General features: G+C 38.2%; 3 protein-coding genes across 4 annotated transcripts in view; 1 reads left to right on the plus strand and 2 right to left on the minus strand.

The window, feature by feature from the left end:
• Positions 1-6,177, minus strand: part of ASPA (aspartoacylase) — a 9,681-nt gene extending 3,504 nt beyond the window's left edge. Inside the window, exons 1-4 of one of the 2 annotated variants that reach the window (XM_064165873.1) lie at positions 6,115-6,177; positions 4,206-4,468; positions 1,642-1,837; positions 351-444 (exon numbers count right to left, since the gene is read on the minus strand). In XM_064165873.1, coding sequence (XP_064021943.1) covers positions 351-444; positions 1,642-1,837; positions 4,206-4,468; positions 6,115-6,177 — 616 coding nt within the window. Of the gene's footprint in view, positions 1-350; positions 445-1,641; positions 1,838-4,205; positions 4,469-5,753; positions 6,074-6,114 lie in introns of those variants that run through there. The other variant, XM_064165874.1, reaches the window with a different exon arrangement.
• Positions 6,178-8,483: 2,306 nt separating this feature from the next.
• On the plus strand, positions 8,484-13,655 carry SPATA22 (spermatogenesis associated 22). Its single transcript, XM_064166450.1, has 8 exons — positions 8,484-8,526; positions 8,908-9,030; positions 9,779-9,833; positions 9,951-10,046; positions 11,068-11,416; positions 11,728-11,857; positions 12,719-12,816; positions 13,464-13,655. The coding sequence occupies exons 1-8, from the start codon at positions 8,484-8,486 to the stop codon at positions 13,653-13,655; spliced, it is 1,086 nt and encodes a 361-aa protein (XP_064022520.1).
• A 989-nt stretch (positions 13,656-14,644) lies between these two features.
• Positions 14,645-19,091, minus strand: part of LHFPL7 (LHFPL tetraspan subfamily member 7) — a 65,658-nt gene continuing 61,211 nt past the window's right edge. The window contains exon 3 of the mRNA XM_064166502.1: positions 14,645-17,977. Coding sequence (XP_064022572.1) covers positions 17,751-17,977 — 227 coding nt within the window. The 3' untranslated portion in view covers positions 14,645-17,750. The remainder of the gene's footprint in view (positions 17,978-19,091) is intronic.

Consider the following 19,091-nt stretch of genomic DNA (forward strand, 5'->3'; position numbering starts at 1 on the left):
TAACAACCAGTGTTTCAGCCAAGGCTGATTTACAGGACTTAAATATTTCTTTTCTGAAGCTGTTACTTCTCCTTCATCCCTCATATATTATAAATATTTTCTGCAACAGTGGGTTAACTGAGTTTAAGAATTTCCATCTGGCTTCTGTATCTTGTAAGCCAAGCATAAGTCAGAAGTCTTTAGAAGAAGAGATAATCATACACATTTGGTTCAGTACATATATCGTCCAAAAAAGAGCTACCAGTGATCACAGCCCTCTGTAAAACATCATGAAATGAACAGACCTGGAAACAGGTATCTCTTAAAAGATTTTTTGGTGGATTAAAATAATCTTTAACTTTCATATTTACCAACAGGATGTTTTGCTATCGATCGAGTTGTTGCATATTTCAAGCTGGGATGCTCAATCAGCAGAACCGGGCAGTGTTCTGGAGCCAGAGCGTTCTGTGGAGATGGTTTAAACACGGCTTTGTTATGCAAATATTTTCAAGTGTTGTGCCACAAAAGATTACTGATGCAGAAGTGATTTACACAATGTCTTCAATATGTTGCCTTTATTTCATGGCCCTCAAAGAAGTAGGACATCCTTAGAAAACAGACAAAGCTGCATTTGTTGGTCCCCTTTCCATTAACTCAGGCCAGGCATGCTCCGCTGCACTTTGCTGTCTCCTTGTATAACTGAACACAGCTCTGGACTTAATTGCTAACAGGAAGAAAAATCTGCTCAGCAGTGTTCCAAAACTGAGACTCAAAATACCAAAAAGCAGATTTCCAGTATTTTTGTCAGACTTTGATTCTCTTATGTGGGACACAATTGTGTATTAAGCCTTATTTTAAGGTTGGTTTTTTTTGTTGTTGTTTTGAGAGATAAACCTATTTCAGGCCTCTTTTCTACTATTGCTCTTCACAAAATTTTAGTCAGGAGATTTCTGTGTCTTTTTATAAGCACTGAAATGGGACATATCTAATAATAAGAAAATAATGTTAAGATATACCTTGCTGCTGAGGGAAAGAAAAAATGTAATTACAATCCTATACTGTTTGCCTAACCTCGATTCCATCAGTCACTGTCTAGGTCACTGGTACTTCAGCCACTTTCCACTTAAACTAGCACTTCTGCAGCCCCCTCCCCCCTCTCCCAGTACTCATCAGCCTCAGGAACAGCAGAAGCCAATAGCTTCTAAAGCTGTGCCACTGTTCCTATAAATCCTGGGGAAGGGAACATTTGTCATTACTCTGTGCCATTATTTTTTTACGTGACTTTATTTCATGATATTAATGTTTAACTGTTTAGCATGTGTGACCCAAATTTATCCCAGTTCCTGACAGATCAGTGTGAAAGCAGATTAAATTACATTCATTTTCATAGATGTTATTTAAGCATTCCTCTTTGCCCATCAGTCTCACTCACACTCATTATAATACATCAAGATTATGATGAGTTCAGATTTGAATTACCTGATATTATAATCAAATTATTAATTATCTCTGATTAAAAACCCCCATCCTATGAGTGATTAAATATTTTAAACCATTTTGCAAAACAAAAATACTATATTTAAAGAAACTACAAAGTAATATATAGTAATACAACATGACAACTAATAATCTATTTTAATAGTTCATTTAAATTAGTTTTACCTTGATATAATGAAACATTTGAATTGTAAAGTCATCCCTGGAGCTTTCAAGAATAAGGGTACCACCCATGTTAGAAGTGGTGTTGTGAAGGTCAAAAATAAGGTCATACGCATCATCACTACCTTTGGGGCCAAATATATGATTGATTTCCTGAGCCCTTCTCACTTCATATGGAATATCTTCCACCACTGTCCTGCTGTTAATATCAGTACAAAGAAATTAGTGAGCTCATTCCATGGCTTTACAGTCAACAAAATATGTATACCCTTTTCTTTCTACTTGAGTTCCAGAACTGACTGGAGTTGAGATCACCTATTTAATTACCAAACTGTTAAAGCATGATCAATTTGTGGTTGGAAAAAACAAGTGTGATTGTTAAGCTGGTCTTACTCTTATGTATCTTGTGCAGAAGAGTGGAAAGAAATTTTTTCATCTGATTTTAGCTGGAGACTAATTCTCTTTTATTTCTTTATAGCCTCAAATTTCCCTCTATGGAGAAAACTAACTCACAATTTATCAACAGTTTAAGCTACTTCCAGGACTGGACCCACTTTCTGCTAAAGATGATATTCAGGTATTGCTCCATGCCCTTTCCCATGCACATCACTTGCAAAGACTTCTGTAACTTGTTTTGTTTCTTTTATTCTGATCAGTTTTGAGCCCTCCTGACCCTCAAAGCTTGTAGATTTTGCCTCATACCTCAAATGTATTCCTCCCAAGTTTTAACACTGGTTATCCCAGGTGTCTCTGTCTATTGTCAACTTTTGAAAACCAGTTTTGGTCTCAGTGCAGGTCTATAATCTGCTTCCTGTTCATGTAAGGGTTCTATGGAAAGTGATGTGGAACACTAAGTCATCTATCCTACACTTCAGCAGTGTGCAAAGCTGCTGTAGGTTCAGACTTGTTCCACAGACAGCAAGTCTGGGTTTGGTGACAGGGTTAGGCAAATGGAATACACCTAATGCCTTTTGCACTAAACTCAGTTTCCTTTATCCACACAGCCCAAGCTTTGTAATATTTGAATGTTCTAAGAAATATTGGTATTAAGTTGCATAAAGTTTTGTTAAACACTAAACAAAACACCTTACTAACTGTATAGCTATTTAAGCATCGCAAGAGGTTGCTGAGGAAAATGATGAGATCACTACTGCTAGAGTATTAGACATGGCAAGGCATCTATTAGGAATCACAGAATGCCTGCATGCAATTGATCTGCTGGTGGAAAGTCAGTGGAATAGAATTTTAAGATGAGCCCCTCAAGCTCCTGTTGTGTTTCTGTGCATCACATAATCTACCTTCATACTCTTTAGTTCTGCCTTTGAAGTTCAAGGTTACTTTTAACATAAGATTATTTAATTAGAATGTGTTATCTAAGCCAATGGGACTTGCACCATGACTTTCAGTAGTATCAGGATTTCACTTTCCTTTTTCTTATTTTATAAAATTATTTGTAGTCTTGAGGGGTCTGTGCTTAAAGGGAGAAGGTGAAGGTGTTCACAGTCAGTAGTGTAGTAATAGGCCTGGGCAACTTGACAAAAAAGACAACCTGCAGGTGTCTTAATCTGTTAGTGTTTCAAATGTTTTGTTTCTGTCCAAGTGTTCAAAGTAGCTAAAAACAAACAAAAGCTTTTTTTTTTTTTTAATACATTTGTCCTGAGTAAGCAAATAGAAGAATGACCTCAACACTTGTGTGTTTAGAAGTCTGTTTATCTTACATATAATGACAACTAAATTGGAAGATGAAAAGCCAGATGAAAAGACATGCAGGGTAAGAATAACCATGCTTAGAAAACAGATGTGATAAGAGATTTCTTTCAGTGATATTTGCCACTAAGCTCTTTCTGAATCCTAACTACTTGATTAACATGTAACTATACCAAGTGTGAAAATGTCTGCACAGCAATGGACACCTCTGGAATTAGTGTTTCAAAGGCACAGAAACATCAAATCTCATTACAAATGTAAATTCAATTAATATTTGCAGCAATTGTACATTGCATTTCTTCTAAAATAATGAGTGAAACTCTTGAGAATTTTTTTTTTTACTATCACTTTGCCATAGAATATATTACTTCTAATTAAGCCAATTTCAGGTTTTCATCTTTTACTGTGTATAATTAGAATTAAATACCCTTCCCTGGCCTGTTTAGCATTCTTTCAGATACTCAAATGTTTACTTTTGCAATGCTTCTATCTCCTGTCTTCCTGCAAGTGTATTTCTCATCAGAAGAGCTCCCAAACTGAATTGCCCAAGAACACATGTGAGACTTTGCAACTCAGAACAGCAGTACCTAAGTTTACACAAGTACAGCTACGCTAATTTAAAATGCAGTGGTTAAGATTGTGTTGGTTCAAAACTTGCTCTACTAGCAATAATTTCAAAGTCAATCTGTTAAAACTCATGCAATTTCCTCTTTTTGGGTTAAAGGTCAGTAATTTCAGTTATGTGGCTTCACAGTTTAAATAGTAGTGGAACTTGTGTTAACATTGTCGTCTGGAAAGGAAGCTCCTTATAGTTTTAAAACCCAGAAAAGCAAAACAACAGAAAGTGCAACTCTTCTTACCCAAGATTATCAGGGTCAAAAACACGGTTCAGATCACAGTCAATGTATCTAGTGCACTTCTTCACAGCTCTTGGGTTGGTAAGAAATGGTTTCACTTCCACTCCTCTCCTTTGAATCTCAGCTCCATTCTCTTGCCAGTGCTTGACCAAAAATATCCCCGATAACTCATTGCCATGAGTTCCTCCGAAGATAGCAACCCGTCTTACCGGGGGTTTATCAACAACAGAGGAGGAAATCATGCTTTGCAGCAGCTCTAACAATTGCTGAAAGCAAAACACAAAACAATGAAGTAAAACTTTTGTCTCCAACAAAAATAATAAAGTCTTCTTATTCTTTTTAATAGGAAATTCTTGAAGGCTGCTCAGGTTAGATGTGAATGAAAGTGAATTAACAGTTCTCCAACAGTTTTCAAGTGCCGTTAGGAGGCAGGGAGTTGCTAACCTGATACTCCTCCTTCTCAAGGAGCCCTCCCCTTCATTTGCCATATTTAGTAATATCTCCAAGTCTGTTAATAGTACTGCTATTACACAATGCAAAAGTTAACTTCCCCAGGCAATCTCTAGTCATATGTGATACATAGGTAAGTCTGGTACTAATGATAGTATGAAAAGGCTTTTTAAATGTAAACTTTAATAATGCACTCCAATACCTCTGACAGTTTTGCCTTGCAAACTAGGTGTAACAAGTATCCTCATGTATGTTTTATGTTACACAGACATTACAATAAACAAAGGCAGAATGGTTTAAAGTGAGCAAAACCAGTAAAATATGAATCATATCACATCAAGTATTTTCATCTAAAAACAAGAAGAGCTGAGCTCCTCAAAACTTGTTGTTGCTTGTATGACCTTTTTCTGTGTTAGAATAGCTGAAAAACAGTGATTAGAGGGAACACTAGCTGAAATTAAAGTGCAATTTATCCACAGCTGACTTACCCGGTATTCTTGGCTCTAGTTCTAGCTTGGGATCTGCTAACGCAGATGTTTCTAACATATTGAATAATTTGGCAGTGACAACTCTTCTAATTTCTGCAACCTTTTATTAACAAGCAAGCAGATCTAGACTACCAAAAGCAGATTTGGTCAACAATTAGACTTCTTCCATTTCCAAAAGCATTCATGAGCCTTAAGTCAAAGAGCAGCCATAACTTCCATCAGGAGGATCAAAACATTTAGACTAAAAAGTCTTAATAACAGAAAATAAGTATTACTGCTGCAAACAACAGGAACATTTGCAATTTGCAATCTGACACTTGATACCAATTTAATAAATGTTACAGTGCAAGGAAATAAAGAACATTTACTAATCAAGTCCTTTTTATTAGATTATACTCCAGTGACTGAGAAAGTATTTGGCTAGTGCATGGGAGAGGCTTCATCAGCCAGGCTGATAGACTATAGATCTACAAAAAGAAAGCTAAGCAGAGAACTTATCTGAATGAGGTCTGCCAGGAATATATTTCCTACTGAAGTTGATCTCTCTGTTTCAGCTTATGCATACAGACTTTCTAAACCTTATGGCAAGTTAATAGAGAGACTGTTTACTTACCCATTCAGCTGTATTACTGCTGTGCTTCAAAGCTGTCAGATATTTAATCATAGTAATTTATTAAACAAAGCAGTAAAGTTGTATTTTACAGCACTGGACAGTCTGTACTGTCCTTTGACCCCAGCCTCTTTAGCAGTGGTGCCAAAGCAGCTATTTACACGCTGCCTGAAAAAAATGACTCATGCTCTGAATCTTGGTTTGCAGAATTTAACCAGCACAGCAGTTGGAAGAGTGAAAGGCAAAACGCAAACACTAACTGCTAGTATGTATAGTTTATATTTTACGGCCGGCAGTGCTTGCAAGGGCTGCAATTCCTTACAAAGCCCCGAATCAAATACACAGAGATCGTCTGTGCGCTTACCTCACTTAACATGCAGGAAGTTTGTCTCCTCAGAAGAGCTTTCTTAGGACAGATACAGAGCATTTCCAAACATGAGTTTAGGAACTAAAGCCATGGAGGCTTCTTTTATATCCTTAGAGCAGTTAACTTCCCAAACAGCTTTTAACTCCTGCTCTTCCAGGACACTACAGCCACCCGCAAATCTGCCACTTGGGAAGATTTCACTCTTCTGAATTAAACCAATCCCTTAGTCCCGTGCTTTGCAAATACTCACTTTGGAAAAGTACATAGGATCATATTTAGTTTAAGAATCCAGATTGGCTTTGTGTACTATATACAAATAGCTGGTAGCGTATTTGAAAGCTTACAAAGCATGCCGTGAGCTGAAAAACATATGTAGTAACAAAGTACAAATCCAATTAAGTCTAGCTATCAAAGCTGGGGGGGGTGGGTGTGTGTGCACACGTATATGTAAGTGTAACATGGCTCACCAAAGCCTTCCAAGTCTGCCTTACAAAAACAGGGCAGGCTCCACTAAGATTTTACACAAGAACCAGTCAGGAGTTGCAGGGCTGCAATCTGCCATGTGCGAAACCCAGAATAACGGTTGAAGAGGCAAGCCAGCGTGAGGAATGCAGGTAGCTGTGTGTGTCTCTGCGTTTGTCGTGCATGCATGCGTGCAAAACGCGGAGCAGTGCTCGAAGAGGAGAACCGGCACGAAGAATGCAGGCAGCTCAATTCGAACCTGCGTTTGTGTTCATGCATCAGCTGCTGCTGCGGCCCCTGCAAGTGCTGCACGTGACCCTGCGTGTGCTAGTCCCGCGGGTAAGATGATAATGATTTAATTAACTCCCACCGAGGGCTCATCTGACAGCCCCTGACGGCCCTGCCGCGTTCTCCGCAGCGCGGGACCCGCGGCCCCGGCGGCCCCTTCCCCTCGCACCGGCTGCGGGCCAGCGCCGGCAGCAGCTTCCCGCCTTTTTCGGGCGCGAGGCTGCGCGGCCGTTAGTTCTGACGGGGTCCGGCTCAGCCCTGCCTGTGCTTCAGGTAGCAGCGGGGACTTAGGCAGCTTTACCCTGTGCCTGCTGCTGCTGCTCTCGTGTGAAGCTCTGCAAAGGGTTGCTCTGGTATCGCCTCTCCCCTTGGCTTACTTTTTAACTATAGCTTTCACATAGAACGTTAGGGGTTGGAAGTGGCCTTGAAAGATCATCCAGGGTACCCCCTTGTCAGAGCAGAGTATGTCACACAGAAATGCATCCAGGCAGGTTTTGGACATCTGCAGAGAAGGAGATTGCACAGCCACTCTGGGTAGCCTTCTCCAGGGCTCTGTCACCCTTACAGTGAAAAAAAGGTTTTCCTTATGCTCAGATGTAGCCTCCTCTGCTCTGCCTTGCACTCTTTGCCCCCCTGCCCTATCACTGGATGTCACTGGTTCCATGTCCCAATAATGCCCTTCGCATCTTTACAAACATTAATGAAGTCACCCCTCAGTCTCCTCCAGTCTAAAGAGCCTCAGCTCCCTCAGCCTTTCCTCAGCAGGGAGATGTTCCACTGCCTTCATCATCTTTGTGGCTCTGCACTGCATTCTTTCAAGCAGTTCAAGCAATTCCAGGGCAGAGCAGAGGAGGAGGAGAACCTCTGAACCTACAAACCATAGCCCTTTTAATACACCCCAGGATGCAATTTGCCTTGGCCGTAAGGCACATTGCTGGCTCATGGGCATCCTTCTGTCCACCAGGACCCTCAGGTCCATTTCCCCTGTGCTGCTCTCCAGCAGCTCAGCCCCCAGCTGATAGTGGTCCACGGAGTTATTCTTTCCCTTGTCCTTGTTTACATTTCATTCAATTTCTCCTGGCCCAACTCCCCAGCCTGTACAGGTCTGAATGACAGCACAGCCTTCTGGTGTGTCAGCCACTCTTCCCAGTTTGGTGCCATCAGCAAACTTGCTGATGGTGCCCTTTGTGCCCTCACCCAGGTCACTGATGCCTATATTGACTAGTACTGGTTCCAGTACCATCCTCTGAGAGCCTGCAGTAGGCTGTTGCTTGTGTTTTAATGCATACATACTTTTAAATTCAGAAGAGAACTCAGCGTTTTTGCAGCACTCAAAGTACAGAATACAACTTTGACTTACAAAATGTAAACTTTAGTGAACTTAGTCTGCAAGGAGCAATTGCATCTTACTTGTGGATCTTCTAAATTCAGTACAACTGCTCACAGGTTTTAGGCCTGTGTCTGACGTGATGCATGTCACTGAGTACACGGAGTTAAGGTCATGCAATCAATTTGGAAGCGTTTACAACATGAACTATTCCACTTTGCTTTTCTAATTTCCATACAGCAAATCTGGAGTATCAACACATTGTTGCCTATTAAGATACAGCACAGAAATGAAAAGGGGTCTAGCTGACGCTTCAGCTCGCAGCACAGCAGGTACCATCCATTTGTTTGTGCTTTAATATTCATACCTCGTTATGCTTATAGACACACATGAAATATTCCTATGAGTTGTACAGTGCTCGGTCCTAGACTCACATTTCCTAAGTGGACCTGTATGAGTTATCTGTTTTACTGCAGCGCTGGGCAAGGCTTTGAATGGAGTCAGGGGGCTGTTTTCTAAGGGAAATGTACAGGACAGAGGGCTGGGAATAGAGATTGTGTCAGGCAATGGCTGATCCGTTCTGTGTTTATGGAATGTCATTCTCGTGGGATGCTGTAAAATAATCAAGTGATTTCATGTATGTATTTTAAGTGTAGGTCGTGTATCCTTTTGTTATTTGTATTGCATTGTTGAAATTGAAATTTAATCTTTAGGTTGTCTGCCTGTACCTCTGTTCAATCAGAAAAAAAGAAATAGACAGCCTCTGACTTCAAATCCACTTGAAAATGAGCCAGGTTCTGGGACTCCTACTTATGACTTTTCTCCCACATCATTTGGTAAATAAAAGACTTTCTTTTTTAAAGCGGCTCTAAATGCAAATAAACTTTAACTTTATGACTGTGCTTTATTAAATTAGCCATTGTCTTTCTCAAGAAGTCTGTGCATCCTTTATGCTTTTTTTTCTGAGAAGTTCATTATGTACAAAATGTCCTCCAGGAAATTTCTTTCTCCTCTATACAATTGAGCTTTTTATACTTCGTGCCTAGAGGGAGTTTGACTCTTTGTGTGTTAGAGAATGAAGTAGCACCAGCATTTAAATAGAGTCTCTTGAAACTCTGACCTTTTGTTTTCAGTTGATTTCAATCAACATTCAAGTCCTGTGTAACAAGAAGAAACGTTTGTAAGATGTCTTTTTTGTAATTCAGAAGAGAGTGTCTGTTGTTCAAAATCTGCTTGGAAAGAATGATGCAGAAATCTGCTTTTAGTGCTTTCTTAGTTTTACTTACAGTAAATTGAAAAAGTTTACTTCTAATAAAGTAAAAGTCTATGTGTTAATAAGTCTAATGTATGCAGCTTCACCATTATCCAAAGCAGCAGCCTACTGGTTAGAGGCTGCCTTATAATTACAGGTATCAATGAATCACGGTCCCTTTTTGGGGTTTTTTGGGTTTTTTTTTGTCCTTCCTGTGTGAGAATGTTTGCGGATCGTTAAGCAGATAAAAATTAGGAGCCCTAAGCAGACCTATTACCTTTCAGCCTTTTCAGTATGTATATCTATTCAATCCTTTATCTTTTGAGATTCAGACTGGGGAGCTGCAAACCCAAAAGTGGCTGAACTACAGAAAGCAACAAACAATGGGTATGTAAAAGCAGATCATTTGTTGCTTTTTGGTATTTGTGTACTAATTCTTTAACAAACTAGTCATCCCTGTCTTTAAATACTGTGTCACCAGTACTTTTAATTTCTCTTTGAAAGCCAAACAGAACATCCGGTGCCTCCTTCCCTTATGAAACCACCAAATGCATCAAAGCTTAATCTAGCAAGTGCTGGAAAAAACATGTATGCCTGCAGGTAGGTGAAGTCTTTAATCTTTGTTATCCTTCCTTAACCAAAATTATTCTCATATGAAAATATATCTTACATTATTCCATATTCTTGTAGCTGGCTGAGAAACCCTTTTATTTTCAGATGATCACTGTAGTCCTCAATAATTCTATTGTGCTTATGAGCCAAACCCCAATGAAATTAAGTATTTTTCTGGTGTACCTGATGAGGCCCATTAATAAGACCTAGTGTCAGTCTTCTTATTAGGCCTAAAATTCAGTCTCACCATACAAGGTTTGATCACATTTTGCTCTTCTTAGATGAGGGGGGTTTAGGGATTTCCCTTGCAGTTTTGGCCACCTTCAATCCAAATTTACCAACAGTTTCAAATAAGCTTTGATAAGTGCACATTAGGGTGAGTAAAGAGAACTACAGAGAATTGGGAACTCTGCATTTATTAAAACCAAAGAAAACCTTTCAGATTCAAATACCTGGAGCTGGCAGGAAAACTTCCAGCAAAAATATAATTGTCCTTTTCCTCTCTTCCCTTCCTCCTATTCCTTTCCCATTGCATAGTGAGTATTTCAGACAAGTACCTTCAAAGGCACTTGGAATAGAGTTGGAAGGAATTTCCAAATTGCTCTTATAAAGAAGTATGTTGGAAACAGTAATGTCAGCACTAGAGTTTGTTGTGAAATGATTTCTCAAGTGATGGTGGTAGAAGAATTTTAAAATAACACTCTTGGAAGAAACGTTGCTTATTTTATTTCAGAGTTATGGGGAAAATGTGAATTTCAGGTCAGGAAAGATTCTTTTTTTACAGGCAAGGACAAAAATTGAGCAAGTTTTTAAGGCCTGTTGAATTCAGCTGGATTTAAGCACAGGTGTGGTCACTGCCCTGTGTATGGATACATTCAAGTGTATATTCAAGTACTTTGACTCTGAATATTTAACAGATGTTTTTAAAGCTAAGCCAACAATGTGTAGATTGCTTTTATATTCAGAACAGATATCGTGATAATAAAGTGTGTCTAACATTGTACCATAGGGCAGAGGAGAAGGCTCCCAGTACGAAGGTTTGGAACAGAAATAAGTACACTCCTTTAACTAACACAACAAATTCAAGATCTGATAATGGGACTGCTCAAAAGTTTGAAAACCTTTCCAATAGTTTGAAAACTGCTCAGCAGCAAAAACTCCCTGGTAACCGTAATTCATCTCAGCACATCAAAACAACCAGCCAACCGTCTACATCTCAAGGACAGTGGCCAGTGAAATCTAACACTGCTTCAAGAAGTCTGCAGGATCCTAATCTGGCATATAAATTTAACAACAATATTCAGCAAAATAAAATGAATGGAAACCAACTTGATTGTGTTCCAGAAGACAAAAGTCAGGTAAACTCATGGAGAGAATTAATAGGAATGAAAACAATATGGAAAAAGAAAATTGAAGCAAGATGAAGCTTTCATCAGTTCATGCTGCCTTACTAAACCCTTCAGTTCCTGAAAATTTAGGTGGAGATTTTCCTATTAGAATAACCTACAGTCCTCTGCATGAGTGTATGACTTGGCAGGGAATTGTTTACATAGTCTGAACAAATACTCTAATTCCAATGTATACATTGGACACTTAACATATAAATGCCTGTGTGCCTTGTACAATTGTGTGTGTATCTCTAATGTGAGTTTTCCTCTGCCTCTCAAAGGAATTTGCATCATCTCAATCAAAATTTAAAGAAAAAAAGAACTCTTTGCGGATCATATCTGCAGTCATTGAAAGTATGAGGCACTGGAGTCAGTACACTTACAAAACTGCATTGCTATTTGAAGTTTTAGGTAAGCATGCTAGATTGTGCTGGAACTGATAACATTGGTAGGACAAAGCCAACAGAAAATGCTATTAACTGTAGGAGCAATAGCTGAAATTTTTAAACCTACAAAATACTGGCACAGATACTCTCTAATTTTCTTGCTGGGAGATCCATTCAGCTATCAGAAGTGACTAAAATAGGTATAAATGTAATAATACATCATCCTCCAAGGTTTAAGCTCTTTCTGTCCTGTTTCTTTTCTTTCTTTGTGTTTTCAAATGTGTTCCAATACATTTTCCAATTTAATAGGAACCTTCTGTATAGAGGTTTGGTTTTACAGTAATTTTAAATACAATTAATCTGGAAATCAATTGAAGCAGTTCTTAACAGAGGTGACTTTTAATGAGCTTCACTTTGCTTTTTAATTAATGTTATCTGAGAAGTGAACCTGACAATAGGTTGAAATGACTAAACTTTAAATCAAAATGAATGAGAAACCACAGTGTAATGGCATCTCAGATAACTTCTTTTGACAAGGGTGCAAATATTTAAAGTTGATTTGCATATGAAGGTTAATAAAACTTCAAGAGGGTTGCATTGTGCTCTGCTGCACAAGGGAATAAACTGTTTATGGTGATGGTTCTGAAAACTACATTTGGTCGCTCACTTTAGAGACATTATACACAAATGTACTGTTCAGAACTATGTAAAGTCCATAATTTGTATTGGAACTTCCAATGCTGGTAGCACATCTCATGGAAAGCTTACGTTGACTTGATCTATCATAGTGCTTTTGTACAGTGAATATTGTTATGGTATCTTTGTATGTCACACTCAGTACTGCCCTGACTTCAATCTCATGATTTATTTCTGCTGAATGGTATAGGCACGCTTGATTCTGCAGTCACACCTGGAGCGTATGGGGCAAAGAACTTTCTTTTGAGAGATGGGAAGGAGAGTCTGCCTTGTGTCTTTTATGAAATTGTAAGTATTCCATTCTGCCTCCACACCAGTGGTGGCAATCTCTTTTGTGAAGCTAATGTTATGTTCTGATAAAACAGAAAACTACAGCATCATAGAATCACAGAATCGTTTGGTTTGGAAGGGACCTTAAAGATCATCTGATTCTAACTCCACTGCCATGGGCAGGGATGTCTCCTGCTAGGCCAGGTCGATTTAGACCCCATCCAACCTGGTTTTGAACATTTTCTGATCTGGAGCCTCTACAAAAAGGCAAACACCCTTCCAGTGCCTCACCACCCTCATAGTGAAGAATTTCTTCCTAATGTCTAATCTAAACTAAGCTTCTTCCATTTTTGAAGCCATTACCCCTTGTCCTGTAACTTCATGCCTTTGTAAATAGTCCCTCTCCAACTATGCTGCTAGTCCCTTCAAGTACTGGAAGGTTGTTAAAAATCACTGTGTAAAAAGAAGACTGGATGCTTATTATTCTCAAACTGGTACAGAGCAATGATCCAGTGACTCCTGAGGTATCATCAGGCTGCTTTTTCAGAAAAAAAAAAAAAAAAGAGGTGGGACTTGCAGTTCAGCTGCAAGAACTGGGTGTTCTGAAAGCTTTTATGTTAGCAAGGTGATAATTTCTTTGTTTTGTTGTTGTGCTTTTGATAAAGGACCGGGAGCTTCCAAGGCTAATTAGAGGTCGAGTGCACAGGTGCATGGGAAACTATGATGCAAAAAGGAACATTTTCAAGTGTGTCTCTGTAAGACCAGCAACTATTCAAGAACAAAACACTTTCCAAGATTTTGTTAAAATTGCAGATGTGGAGATGACAGCATATGTGAAAACAATGAATGAAATGTAAGTCAGAATGGTTGCCCCAAACTGATTTTCACTCCTTGTTACCATAGAGGCTGCACAGATTAAAACGCTTGCCAAAACTAATACTTAAATAATTGACAATATCACTCTGCTGTGTTCTTTAACAAAAGGCAGTGCCAATGTTTTGTTTCCATTATGACTTTTCATAGCTTGTCTTTCCTAGTTACTTATGTGATAATAGGGGTTTGTTACATTAGATTTTACGGGAGAAATTCTGTTTTACTGGAGAAATTCTGAATGTTTTGCTGTAGAGCAAGTCTCTTAGGAAAAGATCCTCAGTAGTGACTCAGTTTGCCATTGCTTTTCATCATCTTCAGTGTTTAGAAATTCCTTCAGTATCTGTTTGAAAATGGTGACTATATTCTTTTTTCAAGGAGAGTTTGGTCAAAGTTTAGTAGCGAGCAAATGTCAACAAAACCTTTTTTGGCTCTACATATTGAATTAAAACTGCTGTTCAGGGGCAAGTAAAACGGTAGTCTTTGTTCCACTTCAGTTCCAACTAGGAGGTTCCCTTTCCTTTGTGGATTACAAGAACAGCTGTAAAATCTTTGCTAGAAATGAACATGATTGATACCACAGAAAGATTTCACAGGATGCAGCTGTATCTATTAGGTATTCATTGGGTTCCGGTTGATACATTGTCTGATTCATGGGTTTCTAAAACATAAATAAGCAGTGTAACACCTGTATGAAATAGCAGCAACCCTGCAGTTGTAGAAAGATTGCTCAAGGACAATGAGAAACTTGGGGAGAAACAATTATTTGAACACAGAACTTCCTTGTCATGACCACAGAAGTAGCTTTCATGAGGGGTGGACCATGTAGATGTATATGTATCTTTGCCTTCTAACATTAACTTTCATGGGTTATTCCTGCTGTTTCAAGTTCCTTTTTCCCTTAGCTGGTTCCTCTACTTCAAAAGCTTTGTATCAGGTCCACTGAGAATTATAAAACAAAAGAATTGTCAAGGAAAAAAGTGAGCAATGTCAGTTTTGGGTTTGGAGGTTTTTTTTGTTTAAATTTTATTATACAGCATTGGCAATTGGAAATTTCACATTTAAAATAATTGAAATATTGTATCCAACAAGTCCAATACAGAAAACAGGAAATATTCTAAAAAGGAGCCATCTAGTCAACGCAGAAACACATTAATGGAAAATACAGCTTTTAGTTACACTTAAAAAATTATATATTTAGAATAAAACTTGAACCTGGTCCAGCAAATTGTTTGACTCGTAACAGGAAAACGCTTTTACACAGTTCAACGCGCAGACAGTCTGTGTTTAAAAAAGTGATCTGTCAGTGTTAGCACATGTATTGGCAGCAACACCCCTTCCTGTGCCAGCTGGGCAGCTAGAGCAGACGAGGTAGGTATATGCTTTACTAACTGGTGTGTGAACCCCTTGCATTGTCAACTCTGCCTCCTGTGCTAGGCTGGTTCTCAGCATGCATGTTTCAAGGAGAGTTTCATCTGTCCAGCTGTAAAAGCCATACACCTATATTTGAATCTCTTTATGCATTACAAAGCATTAAGGAGAGTTCCAAATGAGAGAATAAGCTTTAACTCATAAAAGGTGCAGAATATTACAGGACCTAGAGCTTGATGATGCTCACAACAGAAGGAATTGGGGTATAAGAAGTAAAGGGTTTGGTTCAGTGGTGTTGCAAATGGTAAGACTCCACTATAATAGTAAGTTAAAGCTACAGAGGAAGCTTGAACAGTGGGACCAGACCGGCCAGCATCTGTGTGTGTAATCAGCATCACAGCAATGCTGTAGTCCAGCTGAGTGATTGATGGTTCCAGTTCTGCACAGGTGTACGTTATGTTAATAAGGAGCTACAGAAACAGGTTGTTTGCATCTACTAGGAATGGTATGGCTGTTAATAAAGATCTAAAATAATTGTACTTTCAGTAAGTGTTTAGGATCTTTGCAAAAAAGTTTTCTACTTGACACTAACAAATCACTTTTTCTAGTGAAACATTACGTGAACAGTCGTAAACATCACACAGAACAGAAACCCTACGAAATACAGTTTATACACACCACTCAACATTTTTCAGTTGTTGCTTGCTTTGTTTCTTTATTTTTTGTTTTGTTTTTAACCATATTGATCCTGTCTTGTATAATGGTTCTAGTGTAAAGGCACAGGTTGGTTAGGAAAGAAAAGCCTGCATCTCTGTCTTTCTACTTTGTGGTGATGATTTTCTTTTTACATGTCGTTTGTTATTCCTCACTTTTCTGACTCTTACATGAAACTTATCCATTTCAGCCATTCATTACAAAAAGGGTAAGACGTTACTGAAAAGTACATTGCTATACAGACTGAAATTTATTCTTCTTACTTTTAGAGACATTCCTTCAACCTCTTTCATTAAATATTTGGAAGATTTAACTCCTTAGTCACTGTGACCCAAAACGCACAGCGTGTGCTCAGTGAGCTTAATTCTAGCCTGAAATCTGTGTGTTCAAAGGTCAGTAATGGAACTTGCTAAGCTGATGTGCAGGATTTGCTTTTGGAGTGGGTGACAATGTAACATCAGACACTTATTTTGGAAAACAATGCAAGGTTCCATTGATGTTTAGAAGGGTGAGGAACGTGAACAACAATGTAGAAGTCTCTGACATTTACTAAAATAACACAGTGATTGTTCTGTTTGCATTTCTTACACATCCTCAACATGGCTCTGTCTGTCCCTTCGTGTACACTTTCCATTAGAAAAAAAAAAAAAATCAGGAATCAGTTTGACTCAGCTAAGTGAAGAATAATAAATTTGATCACTTGATTTGTGCCGAAATAGGAAACTAAGAAATACAGCTCTGAATTAAATAAAATCTATGTGATCATTTCTTTAAAAATAAATAATAGAAAATAAAAAACGAGACTAGAATTAGAACTTGATTTTTGTTTTAAATGAAAAACATAACGGTGGGGTGAGATTAGAACCCAATGTTTCTTTTGCTTAAGGCAATCAAGTGCACTTATTTCAGTGCTTGATAGTAATGAATTCAGTGCTGCTGTGGAAATCAGACTTCACAAATTTCACATACAAACCCATGAAATATGGCCATTGGCTACTTCTCACAGGGCATCTGATTCTCATTACCTGTGCTCAGTAGCACTTTACATTTTTTTGACAATAATGGCCTCTCAAAAGTAATGGAAATATTAGAATCTAGTTTATTCTGGCTTGTATTATCACTACATACAGGGCCATTGGGCACATACATTTTGTAAACAGAGATTTTTCTTTTCAGCTTTAAAAACCAAACAAACAACCCCAATATCTACAATTAAAACGATCAAATAATTATGTAAAAATCCACCAGAAGATTAAAATTTAAGAAATGCCAAAAGAGGAATCTTAGGATTTTTTATTCTTTTGATTAACTGTTCAATCATCATGAAGTCTTTAAGAGAGTTAGATCTCTCTCTGAAAACAGTAATCTAAATTCCATGCAAGGCTTCATGAAGATGACTCTCAATCTTGAAGATTAGATCAGTGTTAAAAAGTGTGCCAAAGCTTACAATATGCAGGTACAGCTGATGCATACAGATCAAAGTGAAACTTCTTTTTCTTGTCTACAGTTTGTTTTAGATATCAAGCTTAATTTCAGGCCATGGCTACTAGTAGGTGCTTTTCTCACTAATCAAAATAATTGTAACAAAATATCATTATTGATTTTTAAATTACTGGGTTCATAAAAAGATTGACATCCAATAATATACAAAAAAGTGAATTGAAGCTTTTAAAAGACTTACAATTTTGAGACACAAAAGAAACTGGGAGGTAGACAGATGTTTTGAGGATAAACAGAATGTTTTTGTCTAAGGCATTATGCCACTGTATGTTTTGAGCAGTGTAAAGGCTGCTGATTGATCTTACTTCAATTCCAGAGTGCTCGCTGCTCATATTCACGGAAGACTATCAATGCACTTTTGGTCTTTGTGAATCTGACCTTCTCTTCCCCATCTCCTTTTTGCTTTCTTTAGCAATACAGCTAAATGGAAGTGCTATAATAATTTCTGCCCATTGCCTGTAGACAGGAATGTTCTCTTCTTAAACAGTAATAAAATACTATAAAATAGTAGGTATTGGAGTTGGAGATATGTGCTCTTTTGGTGCATATTTTGCAAAGAATGGTAAAAAGACAGACAACATGACCCCAACAATTGCCAGCATATACCCCCAGCCAATCTGGCAGTCTCCTGCATAGTAGATGTCTGAGTTCTCACAGAATCTCTTCACAGTAGCAGAGTTGAAACCAAAAGGGTAAACCAAAAGCCCAGAAGCCATTATGAACACTAGAGAGGAGAAAAAAAAAACAACACAGAAGTTATTAACAAACACTTCATTCCTTCGGGGGAAAAAAATCCTTTTAATCAAAGCAAATATGTTAGACTAAAATCAATGAGAAAAGTCATAGCTTAAAACTTGTGATTGTCAGATTAGTTTCCTTTTTATAATTACCTCTTAGAGACAGCAGTGTCATAACAGGGTAGCAAGTTGCCATTGGGATTTTGTTCATGAGAGCTCTTGCCCATTACATCACTCCAGAAACGTTGCAATCCAAACTATGTAGCCATTTGAAATGTAAGATGGTTCTGAGACAATGGAGTCCAGAGGAGGAGAAATCATAAGTTTGCAGGTTCCAAACCAGCTTGATTTTCTTCTCAAGAGCATTTTTTTGTACTTGAGACAAACAATTACTTTGTTCTGCCAAACAAAAACTTTCAATGAAAGAATTTAAAAGTATTTTTTCAGATTCTGCTGATTAGGTACTGATAACATAAGCACTTTCTCATTATCATAACCCCAAATCTCTTCAAAAATTCTTCATTTGATCCAAAGATGATGAGATGAAAATCAATATAACCTGTTCTCTTTTTATTTAGCTTCTAGCATTAGAGTCTTTCAGTGTAGTTTTTTGATTCTCTGTAGAGATTAGGAGAATTTTTGACATACGGTTGAGATCTAAATTATTAAGACCCAAACCACAGAATCACAAACATCCAAATCACAGACTTTGGAAGGAACCAGGAAGTATCACTGAAGTTCCCTTATTACCTAGTACTGACAGCTTGGGGATCTGAAAACACACAGAAATAGAATAAGGCACATCTAAAGGTTCAGTATGCAAAGGCACAGAGTTCAAGTAGAAATCTCTCCCAGTTAGTTGTCTTTTCCTCCTTCCACCCAGCCTGAGGAACAGATTAATCCTATGCATAATGAAAAAATAGGCCTAAAATACCAGCAAAGCTTAAGCCTTGATGTTGGGAAGCCAGACTTGCCTCCTCCAGTGACAAGGTCTGTATTGTCTGTTAGCTTTTAATAGAACTGCACAGACTTTGCAGCCTTTAATGAACACATGTTATATTTAAATAGCACAGCTTCTGCAATTAATCTAATGAACACCAG

This window comes from Pogoniulus pusillus, chromosome 27 (assembly GCF_015220805.1).
Source record: "Pogoniulus pusillus isolate bPogPus1 chromosome 27, bPogPus1.pri, whole genome shotgun sequence".
Lineage (NCBI taxonomy): Eukaryota > Metazoa > Chordata > Aves > Piciformes > Lybiidae > Pogoniulus > Pogoniulus pusillus.

Excerpts from the sequence above, each read along its gene's own strand:
- SPATA22 (XM_064166450.1), top strand. The coding sequence starts at position 8,484 with ATGAAAAGGGGTCTAGCTGACGCTTCAGCTCGCAGCACAGCAG. Across the intron at positions 9,031-9,778 it reads CTTTTCTCCCACATCATTTG|ACTGGGGAGCTGCAAACCCA; the intron begins GTAAATAAAAGA and ends TTTGAGATTCAG. Across the intron at positions 10,047-11,067 it reads AAAAACATGTATGCCTGCAG|GGCAGAGGAGAAGGCTCCCA; the intron begins GTAGGTGAAGTC and ends ATTGTACCATAG.